The 17,299-nt window shown below is 49.7% G+C and overlaps 1 protein-coding gene and 1 long non-coding RNA gene across 7 annotated transcripts in view; one reads left to right on the forward strand and one right to left on the reverse strand.

Annotated features, from left to right (window-relative positions):
* The window catches only part of LOC310659616, a 169,785-nt gene that overhangs the window by 40,701 nt on the left and 111,785 nt on the right, over positions 1 to 17,299 (reverse strand). The gene's annotated exons all lie outside the window — the stretch shown is intronic.
* Positions 1 to 17,299, forward strand: part of LOC310659370 (phospholipid-transporting ATPase ID-like) — a 75,447-nt gene that overhangs the window by 23,423 nt on the left and 34,725 nt on the right. For all 6 annotated transcript variants that reach the window (XM_083402699.1, XM_083402697.1, XM_083402695.1 and 3 more), the window contains 6 exons: positions 6,182 to 6,295; positions 7,532 to 7,630; positions 8,257 to 8,318; positions 9,982 to 10,054; positions 11,033 to 11,103; positions 13,611 to 13,693. In XM_083402699.1, coding sequence (XP_083258825.1) covers positions 6,182 to 6,295; positions 7,532 to 7,630; positions 8,257 to 8,318; positions 9,982 to 10,054; positions 11,033 to 11,103; positions 13,611 to 13,693 — 502 coding nt within the window. The remainder of the gene's footprint in view (positions 1 to 6,181; positions 6,296 to 7,531; positions 7,631 to 8,256; positions 8,319 to 9,981; positions 10,055 to 11,032; positions 11,104 to 13,610; positions 13,694 to 17,299) is intronic.

The following is a 17,299-nucleotide window of genomic DNA, read 5'->3' on the forward strand; positions in this document are numbered from 1 at the left end:
ACCAATTGTAGGTGGCACCCTGCTAGGCCCGACCCTGGCATACGATGGGTCAGAACTCTGGCCAGGAACAAGGCAGCTTTTAATATTCCAAAAGAAAAGGGGGAAACCAAATACAGAACAATTAGAGCAGGGAGCGTGGCAGAGAAGGAAGTTGGAGGGAGAAAAGAAGGGGTCGCTGTGGGGCATGTACAAATGCCAGCTATTTTGGAAGCAAAAGCTGCTTTCTGGAAGGGCGTCCTATCTGCTGAGGACGGGCGTATCTCTGAACAAGTGGCATCTACCGTCTTTTAAAGCAGAGCTTGGCTGGCCCTCGGTCAGGATTCTTGAGCTGCAGTTCCTGCATTGCTGGGGGCTGGACTAGATGACATTTGGGGGATCCCTCCCAACTCCACAATTCTAGGATTCTGTGCTTGTCCTCCCACTAGAGCCAGTGGGTCGAGGTGGTGGACCCTGGGATAGAGAGGAGCCCGGGCCCTGCATCGCCCACTTCCTCCTCTGCTGACCAGCCCTTTCTCCTTCCCAGAAGCTCCTCTGAGCTCAGGGGGGGCTGGGAGCAGAACAATTGGCGACGGGGGGGGGGGGGGCTGCCTGTCTGGAGGCGGCCAGGCTGAGGAGGAGAGCAAATGACTTTGAGGAGGAAACGGGCTGGCCGGCAGCCTGGCCTTGGCTGTCAACCAGCCCAGCTGCCCAGGGCGGAGGAAAGAGAACCGGGTGCCTCTTCCAAGGGCAGAGAAAGCGCTTGAAGGCACAGGAGCCGCAGCTCAGACTGGCTGGCCCTGCCTCTGGTGCTGAGGATCCTGGCTTGGCCACTGAGCGCTTCCCATGCGATGCCCCTGGAGAAGGACCAGGCCATAGAATCCCCGAGGGTCATCCAGCCCAACCCCCTGCAATGCAGGAACATGCAGCTGCCCCATAGGGGGTTGAACCTGCCGCCTTGGTGTTATCAGCAGCCCCAGCCTCTGACCAACTGTGCTATCATGCAAGCATCAAGGCCGGCAAGCAGGCAGCTGGGCCAAGGCAAAAGAGCTCAGGATACCAGGAGACTCCGGCAGTGACTCAGGGAAGGAGCAAATCCCCAGCATCAGCATCTTTCCTGCAGTGGCCAAGAGGGTGCCCCAGTGAAGAGCTGGGCAGCAGGGCAGCAGGGCCAGAACCCCAGCCACAGGTTTCTAGAGTTAGACTGCCTCTGAACATGGAAGCTCCACTAAAGCTGTCATGACCAGAACCCACAGCCTGATCTATCCTAAGCAGTTCCTAGGCATAGATCTCGTCCCATGGGCACCTTGGCTGCTCTTAAGAGTCCTGCCTTATGCAGCCATGGACTTTAGCAGCAGGGGAAGAATCGAGTCACCCATCCCTGGATGGGGGATTCAAATGACAAGAAAGGAGAGTCTAAACAGAGTTTGGATGAGCGCCTAGTGGAGAGTCTGTTGCTGCAATTCCTGCAGTGCAGGGGGTTGGACTTGATGACTACTGGTGTCCCTTCCAACTGCAGCTCTGTGACATGAAGGGCCTCCTGCCAAGGCTCACTGCTGCAGCCCTCTTGGCACCCCCAGGATGTGGTCCTGTGCAGCAAGAGAAATGGAGGAAGCTGAGAAGAGGAGCCCAGACCAGGTGCGGCTGCTTGTCTTGAGCCCCAGCCAGTTGTGAGCTGGCACATCACAGCTAGCATGGCAGGGAAGCAGGGCCGCAGCCTCTGCCTGCCAGTTCACCCAGAGGTGAATGAGATGCCTTTCCGTGTCACTCTCACTGCCTCACAGTCCGGGTCAGCCAGGGCAGAGTCTTTCTGAGAGATGGTTGGAGGAGCTGGGAATGCTTGGCATGGAGGAGAGAAGACTGATACCCAATATCTTTCGATATCTCAAGGGCTGTCACATGGGAGAGGGAGCAAGCTTGTTTTCTGCTGCTCTGGAGGGTAGGACTCGAACCTGTGGCTTCAAGTTACAAGAAAGGAGAGTCTGAATAAACATCAGGAAAAACTTTCTGATGGCAAGAGCTGTTTGACTTCAGGGTGGAAGATGGCGGACTCTCCTTCCTTGGAGGTTGGAAGGCCATCTGCCAGGGATGCTTCAGCCGAGTCTCCTGCATTGCAGGGGGTTGGACTAGATGACCCCCGGGTGTCCCTTCCAACTCTCTACAATTCTATGGTGCTGTGATTCTCTGGCAGAGCACTTGCGCAGGGCAGAGGGGGGGTCTCCTTGGGAAGGGAATGTTTCTGCTGCAACTTCACGCAATGGTAGCAATCACATGGGGGAGGATTACGGCAAGCTCAGCACGGAAGGTGCTTAATGATGAGCATGTGCCGAGTGCTAATCACCCGCTCATCTTCTCTCTGCCACAGTCAGACAGAGCGCCTGTTAAACACAGCAGGAGGACCCAAAGCACTTCGGAAGGAGGTGGAGGCAGTGCTGTGCCTTGCAAGAGCAGGGGATGCTGAGCCAGCGCAGCTGCTCTCTGGGGGATCTCCCCAAATTTAGGAACCTCTCTTGTAGTCTGAGCAGCCAAGGGAGAAGCCCAGAACTTGATGGCACCAACTGAGCCCCCCGTTCAGAATCGCCCTGCATCTGAAAGAATTTGCACGAGTTTTTCTGTGTCTAGAGGCACTCTAGAAATGTGTCTCCACATTTTTGCAAGCATTAATCCTGCATCCTGTTTATGCATCTGGGAGAACATTCAGAAACTTTGCAGAACTGGGTGTGTGAGCTGAACCTTCTTCCAGGGCTGCTGGGTTTGGCTCATTCAGCCAAAAAGCTTGGGATTGGGGTCTTCCTTTGCCTTGCAGTCCTGGGCGCCCCAGGATTTAAGTTTAAAAAGAAGGACATTGGCAAGTTGGACGGGGTGCGGGGGATGGCGATCAAGATGATCAAGAGTTTGGAAACCCAGCCTTATGAGGAGCGGTTGAGGGAGCTGGGGATATTTAGCCTGGGAAAGAGGAAACTGAGAGGTGATGTGAAAGACATCTTCCGACACCTCAGGGACATCTTCCGACACATAGGAAATGGAGCAAGCTTGTTGCCCCTGCTCCAGAGGGGGGACCCAAACCCATTCAAAGCTCAAGAAAGGAGGCTCTGACTTAACATTAGCAAGAACGTCCTGATAGGAAGAGCCATTTGACCTCCCTCAGAAGGTGGTGGACTCTCCTGCACTGGAAGTTTCTGAGCAGAGGTTAAGATGGTGGTTTGTCAGGGATGCTTTAGCTGCGATTCCTGCACTGCAGGAGGTGGGACTAGATGGCCTTTGGCCTTTGTTTTTTGACAGAATTACAAGCCTGGTAGATGAAGGGAACGCAGTGGATGTAGTCTACCTTGATTTCAGCAAGGCATTTGACAAGGTGCCCCATGATATTCTTGTAAAGAAGCTGGTAAAATGCGGTCTTGACTATGCTACCACTCAGTGGATTTGTAACTGGCTGACTGACCGGACCCAAAGGGTGCTCATCAATGGTTCCTCTGCATCCTGGAGAAGAGTGACTAGTGGGGTGCCACAGGGTTCTGTCTTGGGCCCGGTCTTATTCAACATCTTTATCAACGACTTGGATGATGGACTCAAGGGCATCCTGATCAAATTTGCAGATGACACCAAACTGGGAGGGGTGGCTAACACCCCAGAAGACAGGCTCACACTTCAAAACGACCTTGACAGATTAGAGAACTGGGCCAAAACAAACAAGATGAATTTTAACAGGGAGAAATGTAAAGTATTGCACTTGGACAAAAAAAATGAGAGGCACAAATACAAGATGGGTGACACCTGGCTTGAGAGCAGTACATGTGAAAAGGATCTAGGAGTCTTGGTTGACCACAAACTTGACATGAGCCAACAGTGTGACGCGGCAGCTAAAAAAGCCAATGCAATTCTGGGCTGCATCAATAGGAGTATAGCATCTAGATCAAGGGAAGTAATAGTGCCACTGTATTCTGCTCTGGTCAGACCTCACCTGGAGTACTGTGTCCAGTTCTGGGCACCACAGTTCAAGAAGGACACTGACAAACTGGAACGTGTCCAGAGGAGGGCAACCAAAATGGTCAAAGGCCTGGAAACGATGCCTTATGAGGAACGGCTAAGGGAGCTGGGCATGTTTAGCCTGGAGAAGAGGAGGTTAAGGGGGGATATGATAGCCATGTTCAAATATATAAAAGGATGTCACATAGAGGAGGGAGAAAGGTTGTTTTCTGCTGCTCCAGAGAAGCGGACACGGAGCAATGGATGCAAACTACAAGAAAGAAGATTCCACCTAAACATTAGGAAGAACTTCCTGACAGTAAGAGCTGTTCGACAGTGGAATTTGCTGCCAAGGAGTGTGGTGGAGTCTCCTTCTTTGGAGGTCTTTAAGCAGAGGCTTGACAACCATATGTCAGGAGTGCTCTGATGGTGTTTCCTGCTTGGCAGGGGGTTGGACTCGATGGCCCTTGTGGTCTCTTCCAACTCTATGATTCTATGATTCTATGGTACCTTCCAACTATACAATTCTATGCTTCTATATGATGGTGGAGCTCATGTCTCTGATTAGCCATCTCAGGGCCCTCTCTCTGCTGCATCCTGGGCTGTCCCTGGCTGGTCCTGCGTCCCACTGGCCCCATCTTGAGGCTCTGTGAGTGTTTGGTGCACCTTCCCAGATCAGGGGATTAAGGGGCGCGGAGAGCAGAGATGGGACATTTAACTCTCAGCAGGCCCCTAAATGGAACTGCTGAAGTGCCTCTGGAGGTGGGTTGAGCTTCCGAAAAAGCAGCTCCTTTTTTTTGCACTTTCATGCAGCCAAGAAGGAAACATGGTTGTTGGCGCTTGACTTGGGGTGGATCTGAAAGCAAGCCCCCCCCCCCATTCTCCCTGCCTCCCTCCGGGGAGCCCCTGATTCCTCACACCCTCTTCTGAGCCACCAGGGGTCAGGGACCGTGCTGAGGAGGAATGGTGGGAGCCTTCCCTTTCCCTCTGCTCCTGATCAGGATCCTGAATCTTCCCAGGAGCAGGAGGACAGTATAGATTTGGAACAGTGGTTTGCAGAGGGGCCTAGCTCAGAAGGCAGAAGCTGGGAAACACTGGGTGGGGAACAACTAGGAGACAAAACACTGGGAGGGAGAGAGAGTTAACAGACTCCCTTTTGCTGGAAAGTGTCATCCGCTCAGCCCAAGGTCACGGAGAGCAGATAAGGTGGCAGCACAGAAAGCACACTGGTTGCGGGATCAGGTTGCAAGACACGGAAGTGATGTGGGTGATTAGGGGGGAAGTGGGTGGGACCCTTAATGGGGAGGGGGAAGCGGGGTGGGGGAGCACCTTCATTCCTAGAAATGGATTCTTTGTTCTCTCGCTATGATCATTAAAATTTCTAACTGGTAAGAGACTCCTTTCGCTTTGTTCTGCTTCTCTACTGCCAAAGGGGGTTGGGGAGCTGAGTCCCTGAAGCCGGACACTGGGCAGCTCTTTGTATGCCACCTTAGCTGAGGAAGACTCTGTTTCTCCTGAGGCAGCAAGGGAACTCTTGGGGTGGGGGCAAAGGCCAGGGACAGGGAGGGGCTTCTGCTGACTCACTTTCTCCATTGCTTGTGGGGATGAAATGGAGACCCTGCCCCCCATTCCCCCCTCACACCCTTTTTGGTGTCTAGCAGAATTCTCTTCGGTTCCTCCTGCTCCCCCCCCATGTTGTCACCCCCCACCCCCAGTGGCTCCCAAAGTGCCTGGTACCACCCCAGGGGTTGGAGGATTACCTAGTGGGCGATAAGAGTCGAGGGGAAGGCAGGGAGGGTGATGGAGGTGTAAATGACAACAAGACTTTGCAAAGCTGAAAATACTGGATCAAGTTTGATACTTTTGTTTTAATGGGATTTTGAATGAATGTGCAACTGATCACTACTCTTTTGCATTTTATTGGGTTATTACCTTTCTGAGTGGTTCGTGGAAGCTGCTGTTCTGAATAATGTTTTTGATAGGTTATGGTGGGACACAGGGGATGAGTTTATGGAATGGGGGTGGAATTTGGGAACCGTGGGGTCAGGACCTCTTTGCAGCCCCCTTGTAGATCCGGCTCTGGTCAAGGAGGTGGGTGGCTCAGCTTGGGACCAGGTGGCTGCCTTTGGAGGGGAGCGGGCTGCTGGCATGTGCCCTCCTTGTCTGCTGCCAAGGGGTGGGAGGTGGACCGGGTGCCCCTTTCTCTCCTGGACTCAATTGCCGCCTTTTCTTCCTGCAGAGAAACTCCATCCAAACCTCCAAGTACAACGTCTTCACCTTCCTGCCTCTCAACCTGTTTGAGCAGTTCCAGCGGGTGGCCAATGCCTACTTCCTCTTCCTCCTCATCCTGCAGGTAGGAGTTCCCCAGCTCCTCCTCCTCCTCCTGTCCCTCCTCTCACTTTTGCCACAGGGAGGCTCCCCTTCCACATCCGGAGGCAGCCTTCCCCAACTGGCGCCCTCTTCCATCAGCCTGGCCAGCTGAATTTGGATGGGACACATTCCAAATCCTGGTTGGCGGTGCGCTGAGCCCCTGGCAGGGAAGCAGGGCAAAGCCGGCTGGTGACCCTTTTAATGAACACTTTATAGAGCCATTCGACAGTGGAATGGACTCCCTCCAAAGGGGGCAAACTCTCCCTCCTTGGAGATTTTTTGGGCAGAGGCTGGATGGCCGTCTGTCAGGGAATATTGATCTGTGATTCCTGCATGGCCAGGGTTGGACTTGATGGCCCTTGGAGATCCCTTCCAGCTCTGCAATTCTAGGGTGCCTCTGTCATGGATTTTTACTCAATATTGATCCAGAGCAGATTCCAATGTATAGTCAGTGGCGGAGCTGGCTGCATGGGCTCCCAGAGCGGGGGCCCTGCCGTGCACCCGGGGGGCGGGGTGAGCTGCGCGGGGGGTGGGGAGGACGATCTGCCGCGTGCAATGGCAGCAGCAGGGAGCTGTGCACAGGGGCGGTGGCTCAAGCCCCCCATGGTGTGCCTTTTCGTCACCCCCCTCACGGATGACGCCAAGGGGCTCACCGCCCCCCTTCCTTTGCCCCTGTGTATAGTAAGCAGAGTAAAAACTTAAACACGTTGCAGGATTCCCAAAAAATAGACCAGAGGCCATTGTATTTCAAGCAGCAAAGCTTTACTGCTACTGAAGGTAAATGAGCATAATGGTCACAAACGCAAAAAAATTCAGGATTGGCCCTGTCCATAAGAAGTCCAGTTGCAGCAGACTTAACTTAAACTTACAATAACTTATAATAAGTCTAAACCATAACACCAAGCATACTATGTTCAGAACAGCAGAAGGAAGAGAGACAGAAAGAGAAAGTGAAGCCCAGGCTCCTTCTGGCCTCTTATTATTATTGTCAGCATGACTTTAACAGAAGAGATAACAGAAGAATTTAAACCAGCTGCACTCAGCTTCCCAGAAGGAATAACCCAAACATCATGAACCTTCTGCTTGTTTCTTTTGCGCAGAGAAGCGTCCAGAACCCTCTTGAATTAAGTAGAATAGGAAAGATCTCTGCACATCAGATCAATACTTTCTGCACTAAGAAATGCAAACTGACAGACTCTGCCTGTTCTTCCCCCTGCAGCTCATCCCTGAGATTTCTTCCCTCTCCTGGTTCACCACGGTGGTCCCCCTCATCCTGGTGCTGGCCGTGTCGGCAGCAAAGGACGCCATCGACGACGTGGTAAGAATTTTGAGCCTGCAAATGCCTCCCATGAAGAGCTTGTCCTGTGGCCGCCCCCCTTCGGAGCAAGCACCCAGCTTCCTCTTTGCACCCGGTGGGCCTCCAAGCGTCGCCTTCCTGGCCTGGACGGGTCTGGCCGTTCTGCAGTCAGCGTGATGTGGGACAGTCACAAAAACAAATTAACCGAAAAAGCCTCAAAAATAAAAACACAAAATAAATAGCAAAAACGAAAGCGCCAAACTTACTCCATTCCAGAAGACTGTTTGACTTCCAAAATGTTTGAAAACCAAGGCACAGCTTCTGATTGGTGCAGGCGCCCTGGAAACAATAGCCAACAGGTACATAGGATGTCCAGCTTCTGAAAAACGTTTGAAAACTGGAACACTTACTTCTGTGTTTCTGGTGTTTGAGAACCAAGGTGTTTGAGTACCAAGGCACCACTGTAATTCTGTTATTTGCACTCTGCCCATCTAACTGGGTTGCCCCAGCCGCTCTATCATATACGAAACATAATAAAACATAAGGGGTCAACACTGATGTCTAGGAGACGCTGCCAGAGGGAGAGAGGCTAACTTCCAACTCCCTGTTTGAGTTCAGGTTCCATCTTTGCCTTCCATGTTTTCCAGAATCGACATGCAAACGACAAGCAAGTCAACAACCGTCCTGTCAAGGTGCTGATGAACGGCAGGTGAGCAGGGCTCTCTCCCCTCGCGACAGCCTTGTCAGGCTGCCAGCATCTTTGCAGGGCAACGTAGAGCTCATCCACAGTTCCCTCCCCCCGTCCCCAGGGAAAACTGCTCTTTAGTGCTCCATCGGAACAAATGGCAATTCAGGTTTTCTCCATTTGCTCTGATTTAGCCCTAACAAACAGGTTTTCTGTTATGCCTTGAGTTTCGATCCCAGAACAATACGCAGGTAGGATTGTAGAATGCAGTAACTTGATTGGCCCATAGGAGCTGTCCAATCCAGGAGGGGAGTTTGAATCAGCCCATCCCGTGTGACTGATGGTGTCAAAAAAGGATATATAGCCTACAGGATGATAGACTGTTTTCACTGTGAGTTGAAATAAACACAAGGAAACCGATGGCTCTACACGGAGTTTATTTCATTTTCCTTGGAAAAGGAGCAGACACAACCTTTCTAGGAGAAGTGGAAGTGTGGGTTAGGCGAGGGACTTGGGTCTGAGAGCAACAGAAAGTGTGTTTGGAAAGTAGCCATGCCCTTGCCCCTTCTCTCCCCCCCCCCCCAAATCCCTGAGTCTCTGAGCTGGGACCTCAGACCCAAGAAGCCCCTCGAGAAAGGTGGCCGCTCTTGGACTTTCTTCGCCAAGCGAGTTTGCGCAGCGACTGGGGCAAGGAAAAAAAAACTTGCCCACAATAGCTTTGCTTATCTTTATTTTAAGCTGCAACTCACCGCTCTACACCAGCCAGTACCATACAAAGCATTTGGTCAACTTAAATACAGTTTTCAAAATAATCAATTACCCTATCACATCCCTGCATTCAGTGCAGCAGGTAAACACCCCCCCCCCGCTAATTAGTTAAATTGTTAAGATGCCACAGGTGTGTCGAATTGTTAAGCACTCACAGATGTGCTGCCATGCAGGTTATAATTACAAACACACACCACTGAGTAGCACCATTGACCACATCAATATTAAGGAAACCTTTGCATGGCTGGAAGCCAGATGTGCCCAGAATCCCTTCTGGATGGGGCCAGACTTTCCTTGCCTTAGGGATCCTGGGGGCTCTGCTGTGGAGGTCTAGGCAGCCCCTGTGACGGGGGGGGGGGGGGGCTGCTTCGCTCTTTTTCCCCAGGCAGAGGAAGCAAAGGCAGAGGGGGATGGGGGTGCAGAGCATGCAGCCCCCCTTCAGCCACCAGGAAGGGGCCAAAGCGGCTGGATTTGCTTGCGGGCGTCTCTGTCAGCCCCATTGCAAAGCCAGGCCCACCCCCTGGCTGAAGGGCTCGCTGTGGGGGCTCTTTTCTCATTACTCTCCTCTTCACCTTTTGCCTATCTTTCCAATGGATTTATTCGTAATCGGCTCAGGCGACACATTTCCTCTGATATCCCACCTTCCCTTGAAATTAAAATTGAGGCACTGAGAGAATTAAGAGCAGCAGAGTCCATCAAATGCTAAACAGCCTTTTCAGAATTTGCTAATAAAAGAGGCAGGATAAAAGAGACGACATTTATTCCAATGTTTTAGTGCTTTTACTGATAATTTTCTTGTTTTATTCTCTTTGTAAACCACTTTGAGGGTTGTTGTTTTTTTACAATCAAGTGGTATGGAAATTTTATGAAATAATCATAATAAAACAACAACTGCTGATTAAGTGTGGTTTTCTTCCAGCCTGAAGGATGATCTGTGGCTGAATGTCGAAGTCGGGGACATAATCAAGTTGGAGAACAACAACTTTGTGACGGTGAGTGCTGCTGCCTGGCCCAGCTGCCCCCCCCCCCCCGTCACTCCTGGGGCTACAAAGGCGCCTTTGAACTCCTCTGGAGACACAGTTCCAGAGCTGCTTCTGGCTCAAGGACTCTTGTCCTACCAAGTTGGGCACCCCAGACCCCTGTGAAACAGGGAAGCAACAGCTCTCCATGATTGCCTCAGGCACAGAGGGAAAGAGAGAGGTGGAATCTACACACATTTTTAAAAGTTCTAAAAATTCTTTTCTTAAAAGCATTTTAAAGAATACATTGAATTTTCCATAAGCCTCACCATCACCTTCTAGTGTCACATTGTGTATTGCACTTAAAACACACTTAAATTGTTTTATTTGCAGCTGTATAGCTGAGTCCAGGGACGCGGGTGGCGCTGTGGGTTAAACCACAGAGCCTAGGACTTGCCGATCAGAAGGTCAGCGGTTTGAATGCCTGCTCCCATTGTTCGGTCCCTGCTCCTGCCAGCCTAGCAGTTTGAAAGCATGTCAAAGTGCAAGTAGATAAATAGGTACCCCTCCGGCAGGAAGGTAAACGGTGTTTCCGTGCACTGCTCTGGTTTGCCAGAAGCGGCTTAGTCCTGCTGGCCACATGACCCGGAAGCTGTAAGCTGGCTCCCTCGGCCAATAAAGCAAGATGAGCGTTGCAACCCCAGAGTCATCCACAACTGGACCTAATGGTCAGGGGTCCCTTTACGTTTACCTAGCTAGTAGTCATCAATAGACTTTGTATCCTCCATTAATTTCTCCAACCCCTTTTTAAAGCCATCTAACTTGGGGACCATCACGGCCTCCTGTGGCAGGGAGTTCCACAGTTCATAGAGGCTCTATTTGCCCTATGAAATAGGAGGCTCTATTTGCCTTTTCTTGAGGGAAGGATGGATGAATGGATGGAGGTTGGTGGTGCCTCTCGCCACGCACTCTGCCCCAAGAGCCGGATCTCCTGTCACTCTTTCCCTCCAGGCAGACGTGCTGTTGCTGTCCAGCAGTGAGCCCCATAGCCTGACCTACATTGAGACGGCCGAACTGGATGGGTGAGTATTGTCGCTCCCTGGAGCAGCTGCTGATGCAATGGCGGCCCTGAGGTTGCAGACACAAAGAAGGGGGCCTTTGCGGGACCGGAGCTGAGGGTCTGCAGGGCTGCTTGAATTTTATTATTACGGTCACAGACCACTTCTGACTCACTTACAATATCAGGAAAATCATAAAACACGACAGGAATACATTGAATTGCAATTGGGTATAATAGAGACAATTCAGATATAGTGGTAGTTAAAAATATATATTAAATCTTGATCACTTAAATATAACCTAAAATTGTTATTTAAAACCATTATCATTTTGGTAGTACAGCTTGTTCCCTAAGTTTTATGGCAGTCGCACAGAATTTGGCCACCCTTAGTGTAATCTCTAGATCCTTGTCCTCTACCAGGAGTTTTAGACATTGAATTTCGGATCCATTTGGACATTTTTGTATAACAGGAGTGATAAATACCGAGCATATATTCCCGTAGAAATGGCAGCGTAACAAGACATGAGAGACAGGTTCTACCTCCATCAAGGCGCAGGGGCAGACTCGTTCCACGTACGGTTTACCCTCGAATCTGCCCTGCAATAAGGCAGGTGGCAGCACGTTGAATCTAGCGAGGGTAAATGACCGTCTGTATTTGGGTACTGCTGTTTGGTTACAGACTGGACGGGATTAAAGTGCTCTGCTGCCCCAGCACAACAAATACACCTCGAAAAATAAATGGACATTTTGCAGTTAGGAAAGCGATAAGAAAATGCATTGAAAAGTATGGAAGGAATCAAACAAGTGTTGGAAATGTAAAGAGAAAGAACTTTCTTTTTACCAAATGTGGTGGTCTTGTGATAAGGTCAAAGCTTACTGGGAAATGATATACAATGAATTGAAAAGGATATTTAAAATAACTTTTGTAAAAAAAAACCCAGAAGCTTTTTTTTTTAATCATAGGGATAGAACTGTTGAATGGTTACTTTAAATGTAAAGGTTCATCATTGTTCCACCCAATGTGTATGTCTTTAAGGGGCCAGAGCAAAATAACGAGACCCAGCTTTACAGCTGTGTAACATAGCAGGTGCTGAGTTGTATTGATTAAGCTGTGTCAGCATTTGGGTGTAGTATATAAGGAGCAGCACCTAGCTCTGCCATTACCCTGGAGGATGGGTTGGTGGTTGGGTCTGGGTTGTTGTTGATGTATTTAGTGTATAAGGAGTTTTTGTTTTTGTTATTAAAACCTTGTTTAAGTTATTTTTGAGTCCCTTTTTAATGCATGGTCTCCCCAGCAAGCTCTCTGCAGCGCTACCATACTGCAAATAGCCAACAGGAACTACCTAAATGGTATAGAAATTTATTTGTATGTGCTACTACATCAGCAAGAATGCTACTTGCCCCAAAGTGGAAAGAAGTCCCAGCAAAGGAAGAATGGATATAAAAACTTATGGAATATGCAGAAATTGCAAAACTTACTGGAAGAGTAAGAAATCAAGATAACAAACTTTTTATAAAAGAATGGAAATGGTTTATCGAATATTTGCAGATAAATTGCAAATAGATAAAAACATTGGCAGGATTGTTGTAATAACCTGCCATTTTATAAGACTATATAGTTAAAGTAGATAATTAAATGAGCAAATTAACTGAACTTGGATATGCAGAAGATGTTAAAAAATTAATTTAAGGAACCACAGGAAGGGGAGAAGGAAGTCAAACTTTGCAATGTTAAATTGATTATAATATTAATGAAATGTATAAACTTGAAAAGTATAAATAAAAACTTAAAAAAAAAGAAAAGTATGGAAGGAAGGAAGGAAGGAAGGATTGTTAGAGCGATGTACAAGCATCCCACAAGCAAAATGAATGCACATTATTGCATAATCTCCCTGCAAATGAAGCCAAACTAACAATCAGTAAGGACTGGATACCAACTTCTGTCCAAACTTTGTGCAAAACAATCAGGATGAATGCTCAAGAAAAAGGTTGTCTGGATGATGGCTGGCAGTCAGCAGCCATTGTGCAAAGCAGGATCATGCTGGGGACCCTCATTGCAAGGAGCAGGATGCGGCCAAATTGGGGGGGGGGGGCACGATCCACCAGTCAGCTGCAGGAACTCCAGACCGAGACTGATGAATTGGAAAAATAAAAACGTGGCTCCCTTCTGTGATTGGAATGAAGACTTATACAAGCTCACAACATAGGAACAACTTGGACATAAACACAGACTTGCCACAGACAAATTAAAGGATATTTGGAATCCATTCTTACAAATACTATAATAGGTTAAGATCTGGCGAAGTACAAATAACAACCTTGTAGAGAGTTTGGGGTCCGCTCCCCTTTATTTCCCCTTCTACACGGTTCTCTTTCTCTTTCTCTCTCTTTTATTTACGTCTCACAATGTTTAGTGCACATATAATTATGCACTTTCTGAACTTTCAATAAAATAAGGGAGAAAAGGGAACTCAAGCGTGAGAAGGAGGGACCTTGTGGTTTTGCGTCTGATCCCATTTCTCATTGCAGGGAAACCAACCTGAAAGTGAAGCAAGCCTTGACCGTCACGGCTGAGCTGGGAGAGGATCTGCAGGCGCTGAGCAGCTTCGATGGTGAGTGCCCAAGGGAGGAGCAGGGGGGCTGGGGAGCCCGGGGGGGGGGCAGGAGCGGAGCTGCAGGTGAGAGGGGCTCCGGACACTCCAGCCAACAGGGGGTGGCTCTGCTGCTCTTGGATGCACACATGCTCCAGATGTGGGGGTTTTTTTGCATCAGAGGCAAACCACAAATGGTGCCCCTCCCCACCAGGGAATTCTTGCATTGCTGGGGGTTGGGCTAGATGACCCTTGGGGCCCCTTCCAACTCTACAGTTCTCTGATTCGCGTCTATCTACACCAGGAGTAAGAAGCGGAATCAGATCCACCTTAAGCCCGTGCTTGAAGTGGGACTCCATCTAGAATTGGAAGGGCCATTCCCGTGGGCCATTGTGGGCCAGGGGACCTGGCATTGGACGGCTCAGATTCTGGGGAGCTTTGCTGCCCTGTGGATCTCAGAGCCTGAAGATGAGGAAGGGAAAAGCAACTCTTGCAGCTCAGCCTTGCTCTGCAGAACAAAAAGGACTTAGGATGGGGCAGGGAGGCCCATGTGGTTTGGGGGGGGGGCTCATCCCAGGGCAAGGCAGCTGCCCTGTGCGAGGTCTGCGGTTCAGTCCTTGGCGGAAACTGTGGAGGGATGGTGCCAATGAAGGGACAGGAGAAGGTGCAGCACTGGGCAAGGGGGACAGGTGGCCTTTTTTTACCTAAGGCAGTTTGCGTGTTCACACGCCAGAAAAAAAAAAGAGTTCCTGTACGCAGGCTGAGACACTTCCTGCCCGCAGACTGTCTTGCCAGAGTGGTGCATGCTCTAGTTATCTCCCGCTTGGCCTACTGCCATGCGCTCTACGTGGGGCTCCCTTGGAAGGTGACCTGGAAACTACAACTAATCCAGAATGCGACAGCTAGACTGGGGACTGGGAATGGCAGCCGAGACCATATAATACCAGTCCTGAAAGACCTACATTGGCTCCCAGTACGTTTCCGAGCACAATTCAAAGTGTTGGTGCTGACCTTTCAAGCCCTAAACGGCCTGGGTCCTGTATACCTGAAGAAGCGTTTCCACCCCCATCGTTCTGCCTGGACACTGAGGTCCAGCTCCGAGGGCCTTCTGGCAGTTCCATCATTGCAAGAAGTGAGGTTACAGAGAACCAGACAGAGGGCCTTCTCGGTAGTGGCACCTGCCCTGTGGAACGCCCTCCCTTCAGATGTGAAGGAAATAAGCAGCTATCTTATCTTTAAAAGACATCTGAAGGCAGCCCTGTTTAAGGAAGTTTTAAATATTTAATGCTGTACTGTTTTTAACATTCGATTGGAAGCTGCCCAGAGTGGCTGGGGAAACTCAGCCAGGTGGGCAGCGTATTAATAATAATAATAATAATAATAATAATAATTCTTGGTGCAGATTCCTCCGTCTTCAGGGCCCTGGAGGTTCCCAGGGATATTTCAAAGTCTTTGCTTAGCAGTTGTTGGGTTTTTTAAATGTCCTTTTGGCAGGCATTTTAACCCCAGCAAAATCCCTTGGACGGGGCGGTTCTTTGGGCCACTGCCCAGAGTCCCCCCTCTCATTCCTGGGCTTCCTGGCTTGACCCTTCCATTCCCTGTCCAAGGCTTAAACAAGCGATTTGCAGAGGCCACATTTTCTCCGGAGTCTGGGAATAAACAATGGGTGTGAGGCCAGGATGGGGGGGGTGGGGATGACCTTTTGCATCTGTTTTTATCGCTTTGGTTTTCTGGTGCTATTCAGGGAAGTGGAGAGGAAGCAATATTCTGGGATGGAGGCAGCTCTTCCCTGAATGCTTTGAGGCAGAGAAACACGGGTCACTTTCTGCCCCTGGGGGGGGCGCTCTCTCCAGCACTGCCTTGCCTGAAGCTGTAGGGGTTGTGCCAGAAGGTCAGATTGGCCCACCAACCATTTTTCAATATATATTAAATATATATATTTCAGCAGATAACATCATACAGAAAAATAATGACATATCCCACCCGACACCGAAAGCTGGTGCTTGGACAATCTGTACCAAATAACATCCCAGAAACATAATAAGCTATTATCTCAGACTTCTATCTATAGAGAAGGCAATGAACAGTTTCCATGAAGCAAAAAGTTTTATAATGTGAGCCTCCGTTTTAGCCATGCAGATAGCCAAGCTTTGCCAGTCACTTACAAAGGAGTCTTTGGGCTTCAAGCTTTGTGCCAATTTTATTTTATTCTTTAATTCTTCCGTAAGCGCTCTTTGACATAGTTTATTGTTCCAATGATCAGAGAAGCCCCTTTGGGGGTTCATCCAGACTTCTACCTCTCCATTGCTAGAAAGCACGGATCCAGGCAGTTTTCCTCCTGCCCTGTGCCTTCTAGCCACAGGTCTGAGCTGTTTTGCCCTTGTTCCCCACTTCCCTCCAGAAAGCCTGCTCTTCTGCCCATCTGGAGAAAACCCAGTTGCTGTTCGTTCCAATTCAGCGCCAGAGCACAGATTTTCCTGGGGGAAAGCAGCAGCAGCAGTGTGAATGAGCCCTAAGTTCTTCCAGTATCTTGTTATTATCAGCCTGGCTACAAGCAGAAAGAGAACTAACCAGAGTTTTGAGCTGCAAGTTAATTTTGTCTCCCGTGAAAAGATTGAGGAGAGCCAGATCCGGACATTTTGTCCAGCAATTGCTTTTTTAATTGGACATATTCTTCCTCGCAGAACCAAGCCACTTTCCCACATGGCCACCCCACAGCATTCTGCGCACCCTCCAGCCGTTTGGTGCGTAGGAGGAGCTATTATGGGCTACCCGTATAGGCGGGTGAGGTGCCATTTTCGCCCTATTTTAAGTGCCACCTCTTTTGCCGAGGCCGATTTAAAAGGAGGCATCATCCACGTTGAGGTCCACCCTTCTGCACTGATAGCAACCTGCCATTCAGCTTCCTTGAACCACCTGCCTTGTGTTGTCTGAAGCTGTTGTGCAGGGATCCTGTACCAGAAAGTCAAATTAGCCCTTTGGACATTTCAGTCCTGGACTCTCGAGGGATCTCAGCAGTGACCCAGAAAACGTGAACCATTCTGTAGGTGTTCTGAAGCCAGCAGTTTGGGGACCCTGTGTGCCTCCAGATGGAACTGAATCCCACTCCATTCAGCCCTGACCATTAGTCCTGCTGGCTGGGGCTGATGGGATGTGGGGTCCTAAAAGCACCTGGACGGGAGGAGCTTTCTGCATGCCAAGGAGATGCTCTGCCCTTGAGCCGCAGCCTCTGCCCCTTTGGCACAATCGGGCACACTAGTGGGGGAGAAAATAAACGGTGGTATTTTCTGCCAATGATATTTGGCAATGCAGGGTTAAAGTGATAGAGTTGATTCCTGGAGGAGGAGGAAAGGGACAGAGACCATAGAGAAGGAACTGGGTAGAACAATTGACACAGGTCACAGCTGGCCAGAAATGTTACTGAGCCAGCGCACAACGCCTCAACTGCACCTGGGGAAATGGCACTGCTATTCCATTCTGTGTGCATTTAAGAAAAACTGGTTTTCTGAGCTCTGGTGGGAAAATGTAGGAGAGGGATGTTTTGATCATGATGAGTGAAGGAAAGTGTGGCTCTTCTGCTGTAAATGCCCCGTGTGACCGTAGGAATCTCAACATGCTGTCTCCCAT

This window comes from Podarcis tiliguerta (assembly GCF_965153285.1).
Source record: "Podarcis tiliguerta genome assembly, chromosome: 11".
NCBI classification, from domain to species: domain Eukaryota; kingdom Metazoa; phylum Chordata; class Lepidosauria; order Squamata; family Lacertidae; genus Podarcis; species Podarcis tiliguerta.